Source organism: Oscarella lobularis, chromosome 1 (assembly GCF_947507565.1).
Source record: "Oscarella lobularis chromosome 1, ooOscLobu1.1, whole genome shotgun sequence".
Lineage (NCBI taxonomy): Eukaryota > Metazoa > Porifera > Homoscleromorpha > Homosclerophorida > Oscarellidae > Oscarella > Oscarella lobularis.
In genome coordinates this window covers 4,689,674-4,706,709 of record NC_089175.1, presented here as the reverse complement: position 1 = coordinate 4,706,709, position 17,036 = coordinate 4,689,674, and the positions used below count along the sequence as shown (strand labels likewise).

General features: G+C 45.6%; 5 protein-coding genes across 9 annotated transcripts; all 5 read left to right on the top strand.

Annotated features, from left to right (window-relative positions):
- Positions 1-3: 3 nt before the first annotated feature.
- LOC136199538 (neuronal cell adhesion molecule-like) lies at positions 4-3,642 on the top strand. 2 transcript variants are annotated; one of them, XM_065989755.1, is made up of 10 exons: positions 4-82; positions 135-229; positions 558-798; positions 1,193-1,471; positions 1,530-1,811; positions 1,874-2,170; positions 2,221-2,508; positions 2,558-2,926; positions 2,976-3,174; positions 3,228-3,642. In XM_065989755.1, exons 3-10 carry the CDS (start codon positions 732-734, stop codon positions 3,424-3,426), a joined length of 1,980 nt encoding a protein of 659 aa, XP_065845827.1. In that variant the 5' UTR covers positions 4-82; positions 135-229; positions 558-731; the 3' UTR covers positions 3,427-3,642. The 2 variants fall into 2 exon arrangements, with proteins under 2 accessions (XP_065845827.1, XP_065845828.1); XM_065989756.1 differs by lacking the exon at positions 4-82 and having other exon boundaries at positions 100-229.
- On the top strand, positions 3,592-6,897 carry LOC136199537 (uncharacterized). Of its 2 annotated transcripts, XM_065989754.1 has the most exons (12): positions 3,592-3,733; positions 3,903-4,003; positions 4,059-4,085; positions 4,137-4,352; positions 4,403-4,708; positions 4,768-5,046; positions 5,111-5,374; positions 5,435-5,479; positions 5,530-5,721; positions 5,783-5,824; positions 5,878-6,171; positions 6,243-6,897. In XM_065989754.1, the coding sequence occupies exons 2-12, from the start codon at positions 3,904-3,906 to the stop codon at positions 6,644-6,646; spliced, it is 2,169 nt and encodes a 722-aa protein (XP_065845826.1). In that variant the 5' UTR covers positions 3,592-3,733; position 3,903; the 3' UTR covers positions 6,647-6,897. The 2 variants fall into 2 exon arrangements, with proteins under 2 accessions (XP_065845826.1, XP_065845825.1); XM_065989753.1 differs by having other exon boundaries at positions 4,059-4,352.
- Positions 6,898-7,292: 395 nt separating this feature from the next.
- Positions 7,293-10,574, top strand: LOC136199540 (probable oxidoreductase PXDNL). Its single transcript, XM_065989760.1, has 9 exons — positions 7,293-7,302; positions 7,643-7,700; positions 7,746-7,988; positions 8,306-8,587; positions 8,639-8,914; positions 8,972-9,256; positions 9,327-9,617; positions 9,673-10,038; positions 10,090-10,574. The coding sequence occupies exons 3-9, from the start codon at positions 7,871-7,873 to the stop codon at positions 10,476-10,478; spliced, it is 2,007 nt and encodes a 668-aa protein (XP_065845832.1). The 5' UTR covers positions 7,293-7,302; positions 7,643-7,700; positions 7,746-7,870; the 3' UTR covers positions 10,479-10,574.
- A 307-nt stretch (positions 10,575-10,881) lies between these two features.
- On the top strand, positions 10,882-14,565 carry LOC136199532 (neuronal cell adhesion molecule-like). 3 transcript variants are annotated; one of them, XM_065989749.1, is made up of 10 exons: positions 10,882-10,943; positions 10,999-11,095; positions 11,414-11,666; positions 12,104-12,385; positions 12,451-12,732; positions 12,789-13,085; positions 13,136-13,423; positions 13,482-13,856; positions 13,905-14,378; positions 14,424-14,565. In XM_065989749.1, the coding sequence occupies exons 3-10, from the start codon at positions 11,600-11,602 to the stop codon at positions 14,444-14,446; spliced, it is 2,088 nt and encodes a 695-aa protein (XP_065845821.1). In that variant the 5' UTR covers positions 10,882-10,943; positions 10,999-11,095; positions 11,414-11,599; the 3' UTR covers positions 14,447-14,565. The 3 variants fall into 3 exon arrangements, with proteins under 3 accessions (XP_065845821.1, XP_065845820.1, XP_065845819.1); XM_065989748.1 differs by having other exon boundaries at positions 10,999-11,351; XM_065989747.1 differs by having other exon boundaries at positions 10,999-11,666.
- On the top strand, positions 14,488-17,014 carry LOC136199535 (uncharacterized). The gene is made up of 9 exons (XM_065989752.1): positions 14,488-14,623; positions 14,685-14,764; positions 14,811-15,101; positions 15,178-15,483; positions 15,543-15,821; positions 15,877-16,146; positions 16,201-16,245; positions 16,300-16,718; positions 16,770-17,014. The coding sequence occupies exons 2-9, from the start codon at positions 14,686-14,688 to the stop codon at positions 16,791-16,793; spliced, it is 1,713 nt and encodes a 570-aa protein (XP_065845824.1). The 5' UTR covers positions 14,488-14,623; position 14,685; the 3' UTR covers positions 16,794-17,014.
- Positions 17,015-17,036: the final 22 nt, after the last annotated feature.

Genomic DNA, 17,036 nt, shown 5'->3' with positions numbered 1-17,036 from the left:
CAGGGCAAGCGCGCGTTACTACTCCCTGAATTTTTGCGCATTCCCTTGTTCTTCTGCTCGTCTTCGGCGACGGCTTCGAAGAGTAAGTTTACCTAAATCTAACTTCAGTTTCCCAACTACTCTTGTTATCTTAGAACTAGAAAGCGGGCATCGCTGCGATGTGAAGACGATTCTGTCTAATGAACGCTTCGAAGGATTTACCAATCGACTATGCAAGACTTGAGACAAGGTTAGCCTAAAGGATTTGTTATTGGGACCCCTACTTGGGCACCTTACAGTTCATGTACGTACATGGTCATTGACTCAATAATAGAGAACGTTTGCAACTAGAGAAGTGTATTTTACTGCGAGATATGAAAATATAAAGTTGAAATAGCTAGATATAATGCCATACAAAAAAATCTATTGTGTCGGTCGAAAAAGAGAAGCTCGAGCTAAACAATTATTTAGTTTCATGATCAATGCAGTAACGATACTGAAGTAGTCAACCTAAAGTCTCTGTATACGGTTCTGCTACAGCGGAGCCTATAACTTCCGTTTTTCTGTTTACCCGGCAGTATCACGTGAGACGTCTTAAAAGGAGAACGGCTTGCAACGGCCGGCTCAAAGGGTCAAAGAGCCAGGCAAAGCGAAGTCTGAGCACAAGACGGTGACAGTCCTCAGCAACGGCTGAACAGAGAGACTCTTCGCCAGCAGCGACGGCATTGACTTCCGGCTTCTGGACTGGAGAAATGCCTTTTTCCACACTGCAGCGTGCCGTTCTGCACTTGCTGTTCACCAGCCTAGCGACTAGAGCAGGTGAGCAATCAAGGAATGTACTGTATCTCCCATGCACCGGACCTCGGTTTCAGTTTCGAGTCTTTTCTAACCGGGCCGCGCTGTGCATGGGCATGTGTTCCTTATTTTATTATGTCGGTGGTGCCGATAATCATCCCGTACGAATGGTACGAGTGTTCGCACCCGGCGTGCATGGGATTGAGCCAGCCTACGTCGTTGCTTTCGATATGCGCGTACCAGATGGTAGTCATATCGAATCAAAGCTGTGTACACAGCATGATGAACGATATCAACGTCTTACCGATCGTATCAGTAAATGGTTGTAGCTGTCTAAAGATGAATCGAAATTTGAACGCGGTTGTCGATCATTGCTTCGCGTGTCTCAAACGTGATCGCCTAATTGTTTTATCTCCAGAGTCGAACCCTGTGTTGGAGCTGCTCTCGCTTCGAGACGTTCCAATAAGGAACCACGCGAGTTTCACTTGCACGGTGAACGTTTCTCTGACCATCGTCAAGTGGAAGAAGGATCGCGCCATCATTGACACGACCGATCCACACTATAAATTCAAATCGGACTTGTCCGAGCTCGACATCGACGTCGTCGACACCGACGACTCGGGATCCTATCAGTGCATAGCGCAAGGCTCTGACAAGACTGTCTACGAGAGCAATTCAAAATCTCTTCGCGTTCTAGGTGAGCTGTACTCGCATGCGAAACTAAAACATCTACTGGATTTTTGTTTTCTGAGAAGAATGGCCGAGTATTCAACCAACTAACAAAAAGACGGTGGCGTGCGAGGGATCGCCTGTCACTCTGAGCTGCTCGGGCTCGCACTTCACTCACGTCGTCTGGTATTTTAGAGGAGTTGAGATAGATACTCGGTCTCAGTCCCGTTATCAAATTGGAGGAAATTTCGATGAAAAACTCGTCATCTCGAAAGTGACGTTGTCCGACGCTGGTCAATACACGTGCAAAGCGATCAACCAGTACCCCTCGTTGACTTCGTCGGCGACTCAAGCCTTAGAAGTCGAATGTGCGTGTGCACCTAATCAGAACAATATTTTGTTTGTATCTAAAAAGGTTTCCTATTCACAGATCCGCCTGGGATAATACAGGGTCCCCAAAGTGGATCCTTCCTCGAAGAGTACGACATCACTCTGTTCTGCAACGTCACCGCCAATCCTCCCGCTCGAATATACTGGATGAAAGACGGAAGGTTCGTGGAGGAGCTCGGAAATAAATATCAGGTCGATTACGTCAAGGGCACGCTATTTATTCCCAATGCCCTGAAGAGTGCCGCGGGGATGTACGCATGCTACGCGAATAACAGTCGAACGTGCTCTTCTATAACGATAGCAGTTGTATCAAAGGAGGCGGAAGTCAAAGTTGAAGGTACGTATTTTCAATTCAAAATATTTATTAGTTGAAGATGTGGATTCTAGATAGCGGAGCGCTGCCGTTTTACGCACCGAGCGCTTATAGAACGGTTGGACTCGGCGAAAGCGCAATGATCAAATGCAGTCCTAATCTGTCGATCTCTGAAAACGTCGTGTGGAGTCGCAACGGAAAGCAGATGAAGTCCAACGACCATCATTCTTTCACAGCTGACGGGATAATGATTATAAAACAAGCAACGTACAATCTAAGCGGTACGTACGAGTGCAATTTCGCAGGTCACTCGCTTGGACGAAAGGTCAAGCTTTTTCAAAAGGTTATTGTAACTGTTAGAGGTAGGAGCTTCGGTTATAAAGAGATACGCATTTTAACTGATGTTCGCAGGTCCGCCTGATGCTCCTCATCTTTTGACCCCCAGCTTGAACGTTACAAATGGCACAGTTAGGGCTGTCGTGAAGTGGACTGTTCCCTTTGACGGAAACAGTCCAATAGATTTTTACACAGTGTACTTTCGATCTAGCGGAGAGGATATGTGGTCGAGCCACGCGGTCGATGGTTCACAGCATTCCACTGTCATTGCTTTGCATGGGATCGAGACGATGGAGTTTTGTGTCACTGCTACCAATATTCGCAACTCGTCGAAAAGATCAAACGTGCGTCAAGTCAATGAGATCGAGCTTCAGTTATTAATGCTCGTGTCGCTACCTGTTTTTAACAAAACCGATGTGGCAGATGTCGCCACTTCTACACCAGGTAAATTGGCACATGCTAGTGTTCTTAATTAGTCAAGGGTCTCTATTAGGCGCTGTGACAACGGTCACAACCTCTTCCGCGGCCGCTGACGTGAATTTATTGGTGATTATCCTTGCCAGTAGTATCTCCGGGGCGGTAGTAATAATTGGACTGGTGTCTGTCTGCTGCTGCTGCTTTTGCCGCAAGAAACGCATTGTGACAGATAAAGCAAACTGTCAAGAAAAAAGCAGCAGTGACAGCATCTCGAGGTTAGCGAATACGAATATCAATTTTTGATACATTTTGAGCACATTGCTTGCAGAAGGGGATCTCAAGAGCGTCTCATTTTCCGTGGTAATAAGCAGTCAGGATCTTTAGACAGCCCACTGACGACTGTACCAGAAGAGGTTCTACCGCCACGTGGTTACGGTGATGAGGACGTCTTTCCTCCTTCTCCTGACAAGAAGAGCGTTTCTGAGCCAAACCAGTCAAACATCGTTTCTTCCTCCAAACTCGTCTGAAAGCGACGTGTAACCATAGATATAAAACGTACGTTTTATATCTATGGTTACACGAACTTTTTATCTATGGTGTAACTTCCGCTTTTTATTTATGTCGTTTTTTAGGCTTCAGCCCTCCACTGTTTGCAGTCAGGTCTCCGCTAGCTGTTTTTTTTATAGATTTGCTGTATTTGCATATTTCGGTACAGTACTCGAAGCGTCTCGAAGCTTCTCGAAGCGATGCGATCGGCGCACGTTAGCTAGCAAGCAGGCTGTGGCGCAGTTCGCACGATTCTCTGAATTTCTCCTCCTCTTTCGTTCGCCGCAGGTGAGTTTCTGTTACCCACGCGTCGTTCGCACGTCGTCCCAGACACCTCCGAAAGTTCTCACGCCCCTTCATGTAACTTGAACTTATCCGTGGCTAAACATGAGATTCGAAATGACGCCAATCGAATTTGTAAGACCCAGCGACCCTTTTCTTTGACTCGTTTTCGTAGAATGTTACCTCACGGCCGAAACGACTCGCGACTCGAATCGTGGCGTCATTTACCGTCTTCAATATTCTTTCTCGTTCTCCTCCTAATCGTTCGCGGGGAAGGTGCGATGCCGCGGAGAGTTTTAGAGCTTCGACATAGCCCAAACCCAATATTTAGGTCAATCGCAATCCCTTCTAAAGTCAAGTAGAGCTGTAGAATTAGGAGCGTACGTCGAACTCACGTGTGAAGCTTCAGATGGGCAGAAGTTCGACCCGATGGCCGTCGTCTATCGTTTCAACGGAAACGTCATCGATGATTCGCGGTTTGCTTTCATTGTGAAAACTGGATCCGAGTACGTGACGAAGCAGAAGCTGAAGATTAGTGTAGCCGATCGAAGTCACAACGGCAGCTATACGTGTCAGCCAAGGAGCTTTAGGGAAAGTAATGCCGCTGTCATTTATGTCATAACTCGTAAGAAAACGTAATAGATAATAGTGACGTTATAATCTTATTTCTTTCAGGGAATCCGGCAATAAAGATAGACGGACTCTTGAATATAGTCCTTTACGAAGATTCGTCTCTGTATCTCACGGTAACTGTCTTCTATGAAGCCAACAGCGTGACGCTAAGGGTGATTCACAATGAAACAAGCCAAGTCTTTCCCGGATCGCGACTAGATGAAGCCATTTTCACAAATAAGACAGTGGTATTGAAACTGTCCAATGTGTCTCGATTCGACGAGGGGTACTTCTACGTCGAAGGCCGGGGAAATTTGCTGAACACTGACTCGAAGTTTCGATCTGATTTCGTCAAAGTTCGAATCATAAGTATGAGCGTAGAAAGGCGCGCGAATAGAATTTTTCTTCCAAATTGACTTTTCTTACAGGAAGACCAAACAGTGTTCGAATCAGCAAAAAAAGTGAGGGAAAGGGTTACGTCGAGCTCAGCTTCACACTTGAGCCATCGGATCCAAAGCATCAATACGATCGCGTCATTTATTATAGAGTTGAATGGAGAGGTTCAACGAGAAATGTCTCCAAGCCGAACGTTGTCATTGACGGCCTCGATAGTTGCGACGAGTTTCCAGTGGCCGTTGTGGCTGTTGGAAACGGAACAGAAAGTAGCATGATGTCAACGACGATTCAGACAAGTCTAGATTCTGATAGTAAGTCAACGCATTCGGAATAAATAAATAAATAAATAAATAAAATAATGACATACTTTTTTAGAATCAATTCCCTTCTTTAGAGACTCTGCAGATGAAAGAATCTACGCTTACATTAACGGGAGAGAATTGCCCGTCTGCGTGTACCAGAACACTTATGTGTGTCACCCTGATTTTGACGTTGAGATCAGACAAAGAAACGGCACCGATACAGACTTTTTTCTTTTCCGTTTCAACAAGACGGAGTCTCACAGGAGAAAGAATCCTGTTCCAATACAGTGTCCCGTTGTTGTTTCGTGGTGTGACAATAACCATCTCCTCTGTCCCAGTAAGTTGAGACTCGTTATCTAGCTTCTCGATAAGATTTTATGAGCCTGTGCATCCGCAGCGCCTAACACTACTGAGACCACTTTCGCCGATGAAACTCATAAGGGTAGGCACTCGAGTGAAAAGTGTTCTTTTTAATTATTGACGATCTTCTAGTCGTCAGTGGAATTGTGGTTGGTGCTAGTTTGGCAGCAATACTACTGATACTTTACTTCTGGCGCTGGTTCTTCTGGTTTTTCCGGTGCTTCTGCTTTTGCCGCTGCTTCTGGTACTTGTACAGAAAATCACATCCTCAAAATCAGCAACCTGTGCTGCCGGTGCAGGATCCAAGTGTCCCTAAGCCTGAAGGTCAGGTGTAGCAATGACGTCTTCTATCAGCCAAATACTTATAGGGTTTTCTTTTATCTAGAGTCTACTAGGGCCCCATTTGTGGAGGGCGATAAACTTAAAGGTGATACGTAGCGTGAATTGTTAAGGATTTGTAGTAGTCTTTGTTTAAACTAGCCTTTGAGGACGCCGACTCAATAGTTTGCTTGACGTGGGAGATGGTCTTTCGCGCAATGGAACTAGATGACTCCTTTATTGACCAAGCCAAGGCAGAAAATCGGACGGTGAGTAACGTCGGTGACCGATGTTTGTCGGCGACGTCACAATGTCGGCGAAAGTGGATCAAAGAAAATCCGAAGAAAGATTACATTTATGAACTACACAGCGCTCTTGTTTACATTGAACGCGCTGACCTAGTCGAAAAACTTGTTCGCCGCTTTTCGTGTCTGAAAGCCAAACAGAAAGGGGAAGGTAACGTTTTATTTTGCTGAATTTGCAGTGCACATAAAATGCACGTGCTAATTAACGATTGCTTTTTGCAGATCACGCTGACAGTGAGCTAAGAAGAAATTTTATAGAAGGAAATGGTGAAGTGGCTGTCGTCGATCCTGATACCGTTTCACGGCTGTCATTGCCAGAGCATTGTGTCTCTGACTCTGACAGGGAGATTGCCGTTTTCAACGACTACTTTGGCGATGGAGCACATCACCTCAAGGAAGATCTCAATAAGTGTGAAGCAAAGCCTGCTTTCTTACATGAACTTGTTCATCTCAAGCTCATTCCGGCTGACCATAATTTGAATGGAAAAACTGGCTGGGGGAGTCATCTGGTCAACTACTTTAGTAAAAGGGTGAAACGTACGAACGATGTTGTAGCTATCAGAGGCCTCCTTAAAAAGCACTACCAAGGAAAGGGGCTGCTTTGGATAAAAGACCCTAGGAAATGAGCAAAATCAACTGCGAGGCGGAGCGCTTGCTGAAGCATTTGCTAGGAGCTGCAAGCCAGCTGGACAGTCGTGCAAAGCACATGGATCAACTTGAAATTTGAGAGAAGAGAGAAGTTCCTAAAGAACGAATGTTCTTGCTATCAATTTTTTTCTCACACGATTTACCAGTACAGTATAACTGTATTCGTTCTTTTGTTACACCCAATGAATGCAAAGCGCGATTTGACGTATTACAGGAATTCTGTCAATTCCTCTTGGCCCTGTGGGTACAATTTTTCCGTAATTGAATCACGTGTATCACGTATACAAGGCAAACAGTGATGTACTTTGATTACCTGTATTGTTTTACCTTTTGGGTCTTGCATGCCTGTTTCGCCCTGCAGCAATTAATTAAATTGATTAAACAAGGTAGAATGTGGGGGAAAAGCTAACACCTTTGAAAACGAGAATCAAGTACAACAATTTCGTCAATTTTTGGAGCAGTCTGTTTATATAGGCCAACCAAATCAATTTTTTGAATCTTACTACGATTTGCCGATTGGCTTTGTCAAATTTAATGATTTTTGCTCAATAAGCAAAGCGAAAGTAGGATCCCGGATTATCTCTTGCGGCTTGCACGCCTTGCACGGCACAGGCGGTGACCCGTTGTTTTAGAGGTAAGAGAGAACTCCTTGTTGCAGCCTTAAACCGGTAGTGGACATCATAAGCAAACGTTGAGGTTAAAGTGAGAGGAGCACCTACGCTAACGGTTTTGCGGGGGTCCTTCAGGCAGAAAGGGTGAGTTAGATCGCCATGCTGAACCTTTTGTTCTGAAGGATGTCGCGCTCCTTTTGATACATCTCGTCGTTTCTGTGTCTGAAAATTAGCACAGGTGTTACTTGTTTCCATTTCATTTTGGCTTTTGGCATTAATCGGGAGGGGGAGAGGGATTGACTCAGGGGGGAAACCCATTACTCATACAAGTACTGTACTGTTTTTTGTCTTGCTTTTCTCCAGCTCTCGCCCAACAGGTGCGCGGTGCCATACAGCATACAAAATTCAAAGGAGAAGCTGGGTAAGTCAGACTGTAATGTTTATGTTTATGTTTATCGTTGCCCAGGACGCGCCCTGGACGCACGCTGGCAAACAGCTGATCAGAATCCTGTTTGTGCAGACGATACTGAAAATCGTTCCCGTCAACAGTACGTGGGTTCTCGCAGTTTCTCGATCAGCTGGGTGCCTGCTATGATCCCGTTTACCATCAATTTCAACTTCTGTGTGAGGGTGTCTATGACCGTGTTTCAGTGCTCTCTTCTTCTGCAACTCCTGTTTGCCAGTCTAACGACGTCTGCAATGGCTGGTGGTGAGACCTGCGCATGAACGTGGGGTCCTCTCTCAGTAGTGCAGGCCGATTTCAATAAGTGCAATCCGTAATTTTTCTCACCACTCTGGTCAGAAAACCGCGACTTTATATAAGCACGACTTAAGCTGTCAGAGTGAACCCTGAACGCTGCTGCTGTGGGTGGGTTTCAAACGACTCGACTCTTACTCATTTACTTGGCGTGTGGTCTCCATTGCGTCACATGCAAATAGCTACCAAGCTCTATAAATAATTTTTTATAGCTCTTCAAATTTGTTTATAGCTCTGCTCAGCTCACCGTTGACTCTTTCTCTTTTAAGCAGAAGCAAATCTCAATCTGAAGCTGTTGTCCCTTCAGGATGTTCCAATAAACAATCACGCGTCGTTTATCTGTGCTGTGACAGACTCACTAACCGTAGTCAAATGGAAAAAAGATGACGTCACTATTGATTTAGCCGATTTTCACTATGAATTCACGTCAGACATGTCTGAGCTTGATATTGACTCCGTTGATGCCACTGATGCGGGGTCATATCAGTGCATAGCGCAGGGTGCTGATAAAAAGATATATGAAAGCAATTCAAAGTCTCTTCGTGTACTAGGTTAAACTTAGAAGGTACAACTAGTCTGGCAATAATTTTATGCTTACATAGCTAAGCCCACCATTAACCCGTCGAATGCAACAACGTTCGCCTGCAAAGGATCGACTGTCACTCTCAGTTGCTTTGGAAAAGATTTTACTCACGTGTTATGGTGGTTCAGTGAAGTGGAAATTCAAAATCAGGCTGGCTATCAAATCAGTGGCAATGCAAATGAACGACTAGTTATCTCCCGAGTAGCTTTGTCGAACGCCGGCCAATATACGTGCAAAGCCGTCAACCAGTACAGCTCATTAGCGTCATCAGCAACGCAAGTGCTCGAAGTTGAACGTGCGGACTTTCAAATACATAAGCTATTTAATTTATTAGTACAATTTCCTTCTGTAGATCCACCTGTTATACTAGAAGGTCCTCGGAACGGATCTTTTCTTGAGCAGTACGACATCCATCTATTCTGCAACGTCAGCGCCGTGCCACCCGCTCTGATCTATTGGAAAAAGGATGGAATATCGGTCGAGGAGCTTGGCAAGCGATATCAAGTTGACTATGAAGAAGGTACACTAATTATTGAAAATTCTGTCAAAAGCGACGCCGGGAAGTACGCGTGCTTGGCTAACTACAGCTGCACAAGCACTTTTATAGAATCAAAAGAAGCTGAAATCAAGGTTGTAGGTAAAGCAGCGATTCAGCAAAACTACATACTACATATACAAAGGAAATTGAATTGTGGTGGTGTTTTTAGACGGGGAAGCTGTTCCGTTTTATTCTCAGGACGTGTACAAAACGATTCCGGTCGGAGAAAACGCCGAAATTCAGTGTAAAGCCAACCAGTCGTTGCAATCAGAAACGATTGTTTGGAGTCGCAACGGAAAATGGCTGACATCGACCAAACATCTCACTCTCGCAACCAATGGACAGATGACTATACGCCAAGCAACGTATAACCTAAGCAATACGTACGAATGCAACGTTAGAAGTCGCCTATTTGCACCGATGGCCACACTTTTTCAAAGAGTCGTTGTGACTGTTAGAGGTAAAGGGTCCAGAGCGCTTCAGGTGTTTCGCTAACCAGACATGTCCGCTTCCAGGTCCACCTGATGCTCCTCGACTTTCCCTCCAAGGAGTGAAACTTGAGAATGGGCGTGCGATTGCCGAATTCAATTGGACCTCTCCTTTCAACGGCAACAGTCGAATTATTGATTATTGGTTATATTATAGATCAGGCAATGGCGGTCAATGGTCGAGTCGCGCAGTGGACGGCTTACGACATTCTGCTATAATTGCATTACCGAACGTTGCAACGACGGAGTTCTTTGTCAGGGCTCACAACAATCGCAATTTTTCTGAAAAGTCTAATGTAATTCGAGTTGACGTTTCAGACCTGACGTCATTGCTTTTTTCTTCGAATGCGAGTCTACCTGAAACGGTCTCAGCTACTGCTTCTACTACATCAGGTAGAATATGTTTGACTTGAACTACTTTAGTACCCAATTGATTTCTTGTAGGTGTCTTTCGTACCTCTACCACTGCTGGCATGCCAGCTGCATCACTGAATCGTGTCATCGTTGCTGTTTGTGTGTGTCTGACTATAATTGTCGCAGTACTTATAGCAATCATTTGTGGTATTCAACGAAAGAGAGTCAAACATCTCCTGATCCAACGCAGATTGGAAGTGCACACTTCTCAAAGTGAAGGCAGCGACAGTCGGCCAAACAAACCAAAGTCAGCAACAAGCTTTGAAAGCTATAACACAAATTTCAGAAATAGCAAGGCTGACAACGAAATGAAAATGCCAAGAAGTACTACTAATCCAAAGGCAAAGAACGATGACCAAGTTGTTTTTGCACAAGAAGCTATGCATTCTTCGACGGTGCAATCTTTTTCCTCAGTCTAATCAAACTACTGTAACTGAATGCTCAACGATTCTCCTGTTGGTTTTTCTGTTAGTTTATAACATCCTATGTAGAAAATCCTTTCTTTTTTAATTTGGCCCGGCCCTTGGTCGAGACTCGAGAGTCAAGTAGGTAGACTCGTTTATTTCTTATTTCCGTCTTTGTAGATTTTCGCGCCAGTGGATTAGTATGCTCTGACGCGCTGGGGGTTTCCCTCATTTTTCCTGTTAGTAGAAGAATGCGGAAAATGTGACCTTCGATAGAAACTGAAATGCGGAAACAAAATGACCTTTCACGGTGAAGCACCTTCCTGATCGACTCGTTTCTACACTGCGAAAGCTAGGGAGAAAGCTAGAGCTCTTCATCAGTGCGAAGTGTCATGTCACAGGACGAGCGCGCGTTACTATTCTCCTGGATTTTTGTTTGTTCTGCTCTTCCTCGGCGGAGGTCGGCCACAGCTTGGAAAAGTAGGTCTACCTAAGTCTAACTGCTACTCATATTCAAACTGCTAAGTGCTATTAGTATATGAGAGAATGCGGACATCGTTGCGACGTGAAGATGATTCTAATGAACGCTTCGAAGGATTACCAATCGACTCTGCAAGACTTGAGACAAGGAGGTTAGTCTAAAGGATTTGCAATAAAATGTTATTGGGACCCCTACTTGGGCACCAGCACAGGTATGGGGTCATAATAGAGATGAGCTTAGAACGTTTGCAACTAAAAAATGTGTTTGACTACGAGATATGAAAAATATCGGGTTAAAAGATATAAGGACAGTCATTATGTCGATCGAAATAAGAGAAACTCGAGCTAAAAAATTATGATAGCTCCAAATATTTTTAATATCACGATCAAGGCAGTAAAGAGACTGAAGTAGTCAGTCTACAGTCTCTGTATATGGCTCTGGTACAGCGGAGCCTATCTGATTGGTTTAGAGGCCGGCAGGTATCACGTGAGTCAACAGCAGTCAAGGAAAACGAATAGAAACGGCCAGTGCAAAGGGGCACAGAGCCTGGCAGCGCAAAGTCTGAGCACAAGACGGTGGACACTCCTCAGCAACGGCTAAACAGACTCTTTGCCAGCAGCCAGCGACTTCCAACTTCCTACTTCTAGACTTAAGGATGTCGTTTTCCGCACTGCAGCGCGCCGTTCTCCATTTGCTATTTACCAGTCTAACGACTAGAGCGGGTAAGACTCGATCGAGCAAGCAACGTACTTATCTTCCCACCGGACTTCGGTGTTTTTTGTGGTTAATTTTGTAACCGCGGGCCGCGGGCTGCGGGCCGCGGGCTGCGGGCAGCAGCTGCTGTGCATGGGCCTGTCTCTGGTAACGCACTGTCGCCGTACGAATGGTGTATGATCTCAGTGTTCACACCCGGCCTGCATGGGAGCCGCCGCCCGCGGGTGGTCCGAGCATTGTTCGAGCCGCTTTCAATATGCGCGTGTGCGATAGCCGTAACGAATCAAAGCTGTGTACACAGTCTGCTGAAAGACATCAACGCATTACTAAATGATAGCTGCCTAAAAACGGACAAATCGAAAAATTTGAACGCGGCTGTTGAACCCCTATAATTAGGCATCGCGTGCGAAAAACGTGATCGTCCGCTAATTGCTTTATTTTTCAGAGTCGAACCCTGTGTTGTTGGAGCTGCTCTCGCTTCAAGACGTTCCAATAAATAACCACGCGAGTTTCACTTGCACGGTGACCGGTCCTCTAACTATTGTCAAATGGAAGAAAAATCGCGCCATCATCGACACGACCGACCCTCACTATAAATTCAACTCGGACTTGTCCGAGCTCGACATCGACGTCGTGGATACCGACGACTCGGGATCCTATCAGTGCATAGCGCAAGCCTCTGACAAGACAGTCTACGAGAGCAATTCGAAATCTCTTCGCGTTATATGTGAGCGTCAGATACGTGTGTGTGTTCTAACTCATCTACTCGATTTTCGTTTTTTTTCTGAGAAGATCAGCCGAGTGTTCAACCGACTAACACAAAGACGGTGGCGTGCAAGGGATCGCCTGTCACTCTGAGCTGCTCGGGCTCGGACTTCACTCACGTCTTCTGGTATTTTAAAGGGGTCAAGATAGATACTCGGTCTCAGTCCCGTTATCAAATTGGGGGAAATTTCAATGAAAAACTCGTCATCTCGAGCGTGACGTTGTCCGACGCTGGTCAATACACGTGCGAAGCGATCAACCAGTACCCCTCGTTGACTTCGTCGACGGCTCAAGCTTTGGAAGTCGAATGTGCGTAGGCGTTTTATTAGAACAATATTTTGTTTTGTATCTAAAAGGCTTCACAGATCCGCCTGTGATAGCACAGGGTCCCCAAGGTGGATCCTTCCTCGAAGAGTACGACATCAATCTGTCCTGCAACGTCACCGCCAATCCTCCCGCTCGAATATACTGGAAAAAAGACGGAACGTTCGTTGAGAAACTCGGAAATAAATATCAGGTCGATTACGTCAAGGGCACGCTATTTATTCCCAATGCCCCGAAGAGTGCCGCGGGGATGTACGCGTGCTACGCGAATAACAGTCGAACGTGCTCGTCTATAACGCTATCAGTCGTATCAAAGGAGGCGGAAGTCAAAGTTGAAGGTACGTATTTTCAATTCAAAATATTTATTAGTTGAGGGTGTGGATTCTAGATAGCGGAGCGCTGCGGTTTTACGCGCCAAACGCGTATAGAACAATCGCGCTCGGCGATGGCGCGGCAATCAAATGCAGTCCTAATCAGTCGATCTCTGAAAGCGTCGTCTGGAATCGCAACGGAAAACAGCTGACGTCAAGTAGCCATCTTTTCTTCACAGCTGACGGGGTCATGATGATAAAGCAAGCAACGTATAATCTAAGCGGTACGTACGAGTGCAATTTTGCTGGTCACCCGCTTGGATCGAAGGTCAAGCTTTTTCAACGAGTAATTTTGACTGTCAGAGGTGGGGTCTCGAGTGAGAGAAATATGGCGATTTGCATTGAACTGATGTGTGCTTGCAGGTCCGCCTGATGCTCCCCATCTCTTCACTCCCAAGGTTATCGTTGAAATGGACGCGGTTACTGCTTTCGTGAATTGGACTGTTCCCTTTGACGGAAACAGTCCAATTGACCTGTACAAAGTGTACTTCCGATCCAGCGGGGCTGATCTGTGGTCGAGTCACGCGGTGGATGGTTCACGGTCTACCGCTGCCTTTACTCTAAATAGGGTCGAAACGACGGAGTTTTATGTCACTGCTTCCAATGTTCGCAATGCGTCGAAAAGATCAAACGTGTGTCGAGTTGACGTGACCGATTTCGTGCCAATGACCGTGTTGTTTCGTTTTCCGAATGAAACTGGATTGACGGTGACGGACGACATTGCCGCTTCTACATCGGGTAAACGCTGCACGTGGTTACAGACTTTTTATTAATCAGGTTTATTAGGTGTTGCCGGTTCAGTGGTTGTTACAGCCTCCTCCCCAGCTGCTGAAGGGAATTTTTTGACGGCGATCGCTGCTGGTACCAGTACAGCAGCAGTAGCTGCAACAGTAGTAATAGTAGTAGCAGTAGCAATTACTCGAAAAGGGCGGAGTGGCCGTCGCAAGAATCGCCCAGAAAAGAGTTCGGAGAGTAATGAAAGTATCCCAAGGTTAACAAATATAAAAGTACGCGTTGAGCGCATTGCTTGCAGAAGGGAATCAGAACTAGATCTCCTTCCCAATGATGGCAATCGGCAGTCAGGATCTTCGAACAGCCCAATGACGAATGTAGAGGAAGTGTCTGGTGACGACAACGTCTTTTCGAGTCACGTGGCGGAAAAAATCAATGAACTTCAGCCAGCGGTAGAATCTCAATATGCTGATGATGCAGAAAATCATTCATCAGGCGTACCCCAATCCCAATCGTCTCGCCGTGAAAGTTTAGTGTAACTGCATTTAACCTTTGCTGATTGTCATTTTTTAGATGCCGCTGGTATTTTTATATAGCTTATTACGCGCCCTCAGCGCACGTTAGTTTGTTCGGGCAGTTGGTTCGGGCACGATTTGGACCGTCTCCGTCTCTCCAAGTCCATTCCGTTCCTGGCAAAGCGAGTTGCCGTCACTCGCGCGTTCTTCGCACTTCATCAAACACCTCCATAAGTTCTCACGATTCGCACCGCCTCCGTGAGATATCCGAAAAGACATGTACACACGCAACGTACTCTTTTGACATTTATTTTCGTAGGATGTTCGAGAACGTCATACGGACTCGACATGAATTCCTGCGATTACTTCTCGTTCTCCAGCTAGTCGTTCGCGTGGAAGGTACGTGCACAGAGTTGACGCGTGTCTAGTTTCAAAAAGAAATTAGGTGATTCGCAAGCGGCGGCCACGCTGAACTCGTCTCGAGCCGTGAAAATAGGAGACTACGTCGAACTCACGTGCCAAGTTCCAGTGGGGCAAAAATTCGATCCGGCGAACGTCGTCTATCGTTTCAACGAAAAGGCCATCGATGATTCGAAGTTCGACGAAATCAAGACGGTGGGATCCGGGGAGCAAAAGTTGAAAATTTTTCAAGCGGATCTCAGCCACAACGGAACATACACGTGTCAGCCGAAAGGCTTCAAGGAAAGCAATAAAGCTATCATCTACATTTTGACAGGTAAGAAAGTTATAAATTAATTAGTCAAATAATTAATAGCTATAATGATGACGTCATGATTCCCTATTTCTTGTAGATGATCCAACGATTCATATACGAGGTCCTCTGAATAGGGACATTTACGAAGGTTCGCGGCTGTATCTCGAAACGGCCGTCTTCTATCAGGCCGGCAGCTTGACTCTGAGCGTCGTTCACGAGGAATCGGATCAAGGGATTCCAGGCTCGATACAGCGCCTTGGCGTTTTCACCAATCGGACCGTGTGCTGGAACCTGACGATGTCTCGATCCGACGAAGGGCGATACTACGTCAAAGGCGTTGGCAATTTGCGAAGTACCAACGCAAAGTTTCGATCCAACGAGTCTGTCGAAATTGCGATAATACGTACGCATGGGCGTCTGAGAGTCGGTCATTTCTTTTCTCTGAACAATTTCTTTTTACAGGAAAGCCAAACAGTGTCCAAATCAGCGAGAACGTGGTGAAAAAGGACTCTGCTGAGCTCTACTGGAATCTTGTACCACCTGATCCAAGCTATAAAAACGATCTCGTCATGTATTACGAAGTCCAATGGAAAGGGAACACGGGACACGTCTTTGAGCCCAACGTGACAATCAACGGCCTCGGCGTTTGTGAGGACTTTCCGGTGTCCATCATCGCTGTTGGAAACGGAACAGAAAGCGACGAAACCTTGACGAGGATTCGAACCGGTCTAGATCCCGATAGTAAGTCTCAACACTTTTTGTCACGGCGTGAAATAATTGCTTTGCGTTTTTTTAGGGCCAGTTGGCTTCTTCAGAGATCCGGAACGCGATGTCGTGTACGCTAGTGTTGGAGACAAGGAGCTGCCGGTCTGCGTGTACCGTGACTCCTATCTGTGCCATCCAGCTGCCAATTCTGAAATGAGAAGAAGACGAACGAACACCCATGGGGACTACTACTATCTCTTCAATTTCAACGAGACCGAGTCTCACAGAAGGAAGGAGCCAGTTCCAATTCAGTGTCCCGTTGTCGTTTCCAAGTGTGACGAACCGTCTCTACTCTGTTTCGGTAAGTCATGACTCAAATTCAGCATATTTGATCGATAATTACGTGTGTCTGTAGCACTTCCTGGTACCCCTAACGATACTGATGCTGGGAAATCTAAAGGTTAGGCGATTGCTTAATTCATTTCCTTTTTTAGTTACCGTAATCTTTTTCTAGTTATTGCCATTGTCCTTGGTACAGTTTTATCGGCATTCGTTATTGCTGCCGTGGCAATTCTCGTCCGGTGCTGGCGTAAGAGACAGTCCAATGGGCCCAATGAATTCATTATGCTGAACGAGTCTAATGAACTCATTGGAGAAATTAGTTCAATTATTTTCTCCGAATGGAAAGATACATTTCGCGCGATAGAACCATCCCTAGGGGAAGCCTTTATTGAATCCATCTCAAGACATGTCAGTGAGCGCAATCAGAAAAAGGCAAAGCATCAAGCGGCATCGCAATGTCTTCGACAGTGGATGAAGGAAAATCCTGAGAAAGATAGTTTTGCTGCCGTACTCGACGCTCTCGTCAATGGCGTACAGAACAACAATCTTGCTGAAAGACTTCGCAAGCGCTTTCCCAAGCGCTTTTCCATGGTGAGAAATTTGTCTTTTCTACGATAAATTTGCGTACATCTGCAATGGTAGACGCAGAACACAGGATTTGTGTGATGAGAGACTGTGCATGAGAATGGCTTCAGAGGCAATCATGTGCACTCAAGATAAGATGAATATTTAACGAATTAATTTTCCACACATTGTCACAAAGCAGGTCTTCGATATTTAATTAAAACAATGCCTTTATCTGATAAACTGAAAAATTCACATTCTTGCCGCATGCACGCCAGTTTTGAATACAATGTACTGAAGAAAGCCGAGCTGAAGTTTATAAATCTTGTCCCTCGTCCGGTTGAC

Coding starts and splice junctions, on each gene's coding strand:
- LOC136199538 (XM_065989755.1), top strand. CDS start 732: ATGCCTTTTTCCACACTGCAGCGTGCCGTTCTGCACTTGCTGTTCACC. Junction 799..1,192: donor CAGCCTAGCGACTAGAGCAG/GTGAGCAATCAA, acceptor TTTTATCTCCAG/AGTCGAACCCTGTGTTGGAG. Junction 1,472..1,529: donor AAAATCTCTTCGCGTTCTAG/GTGAGCTGTACT, acceptor TTTTCTGAGAAG/AATGGCCGAGTATTCAACCA.
- LOC136199537 (XM_065989753.1), top strand. CDS start 3,904: ATGTTACCTCACGGCCGAAACGACTCGCGACTCGAATCGTGGCGTCAT. Junction 5,047..5,110: donor GACAAGTCTAGATTCTGATA/GTAAGTCAACGC, acceptor ATACTTTTTTAG/AATCAATTCCCTTCTTTAGA. Junction 5,825..5,877: donor GGAGGGCGATAAACTTAAAG/GTGATACGTAGC, acceptor TGTTTAAACTAG/CCTTTGAGGACGCCGACTCA.
- LOC136199540 (XM_065989760.1), top strand. CDS start 7,871: ATGATCCCGTTTACCATCAATTTCAACTTCTGTGTGAGGGTGTCTATG. Junction 8,915..8,971: donor GCAAGTGCTCGAAGTTGAAC/GTGCGGACTTTC, acceptor TTCCTTCTGTAG/ATCCACCTGTTATACTAGAA. Junction 9,618..9,672: donor AGTCGTTGTGACTGTTAGAG/GTAAAGGGTCCA, acceptor GTCCGCTTCCAG/GTCCACCTGATGCTCCTCGA.
- LOC136199532 (XM_065989749.1), top strand. CDS start 11,600: ATGTCGTTTTCCGCACTGCAGCGCGCCGTTCTCCATTTGCTATTTACC. Junction 12,386..12,450: donor GAAATCTCTTCGCGTTATAT/GTGAGCGTCAGA, acceptor TTTTCTGAGAAG/ATCAGCCGAGTGTTCAACCG. Junction 13,857..13,904: donor CATTGCCGCTTCTACATCGG/GTAAACGCTGCA, acceptor CAGGTTTATTAG/GTGTTGCCGGTTCAGTGGTT.
- LOC136199535 (XM_065989752.1), top strand. CDS start 14,686: ATGTTCGAGAACGTCATACGGACTCGACATGAATTCCTGCGATTACTT. Junction 16,246..16,299: donor TGATGCTGGGAAATCTAAAG/GTTAGGCGATTG, acceptor ATCTTTTTCTAG/TTATTGCCATTGTCCTTGGT. Junction 16,719..16,769: donor TTCCCAAGCGCTTTTCCATG/GTGAGAAATTTG, acceptor CTGCAATGGTAG/ACGCAGAACACAGGATTTGT.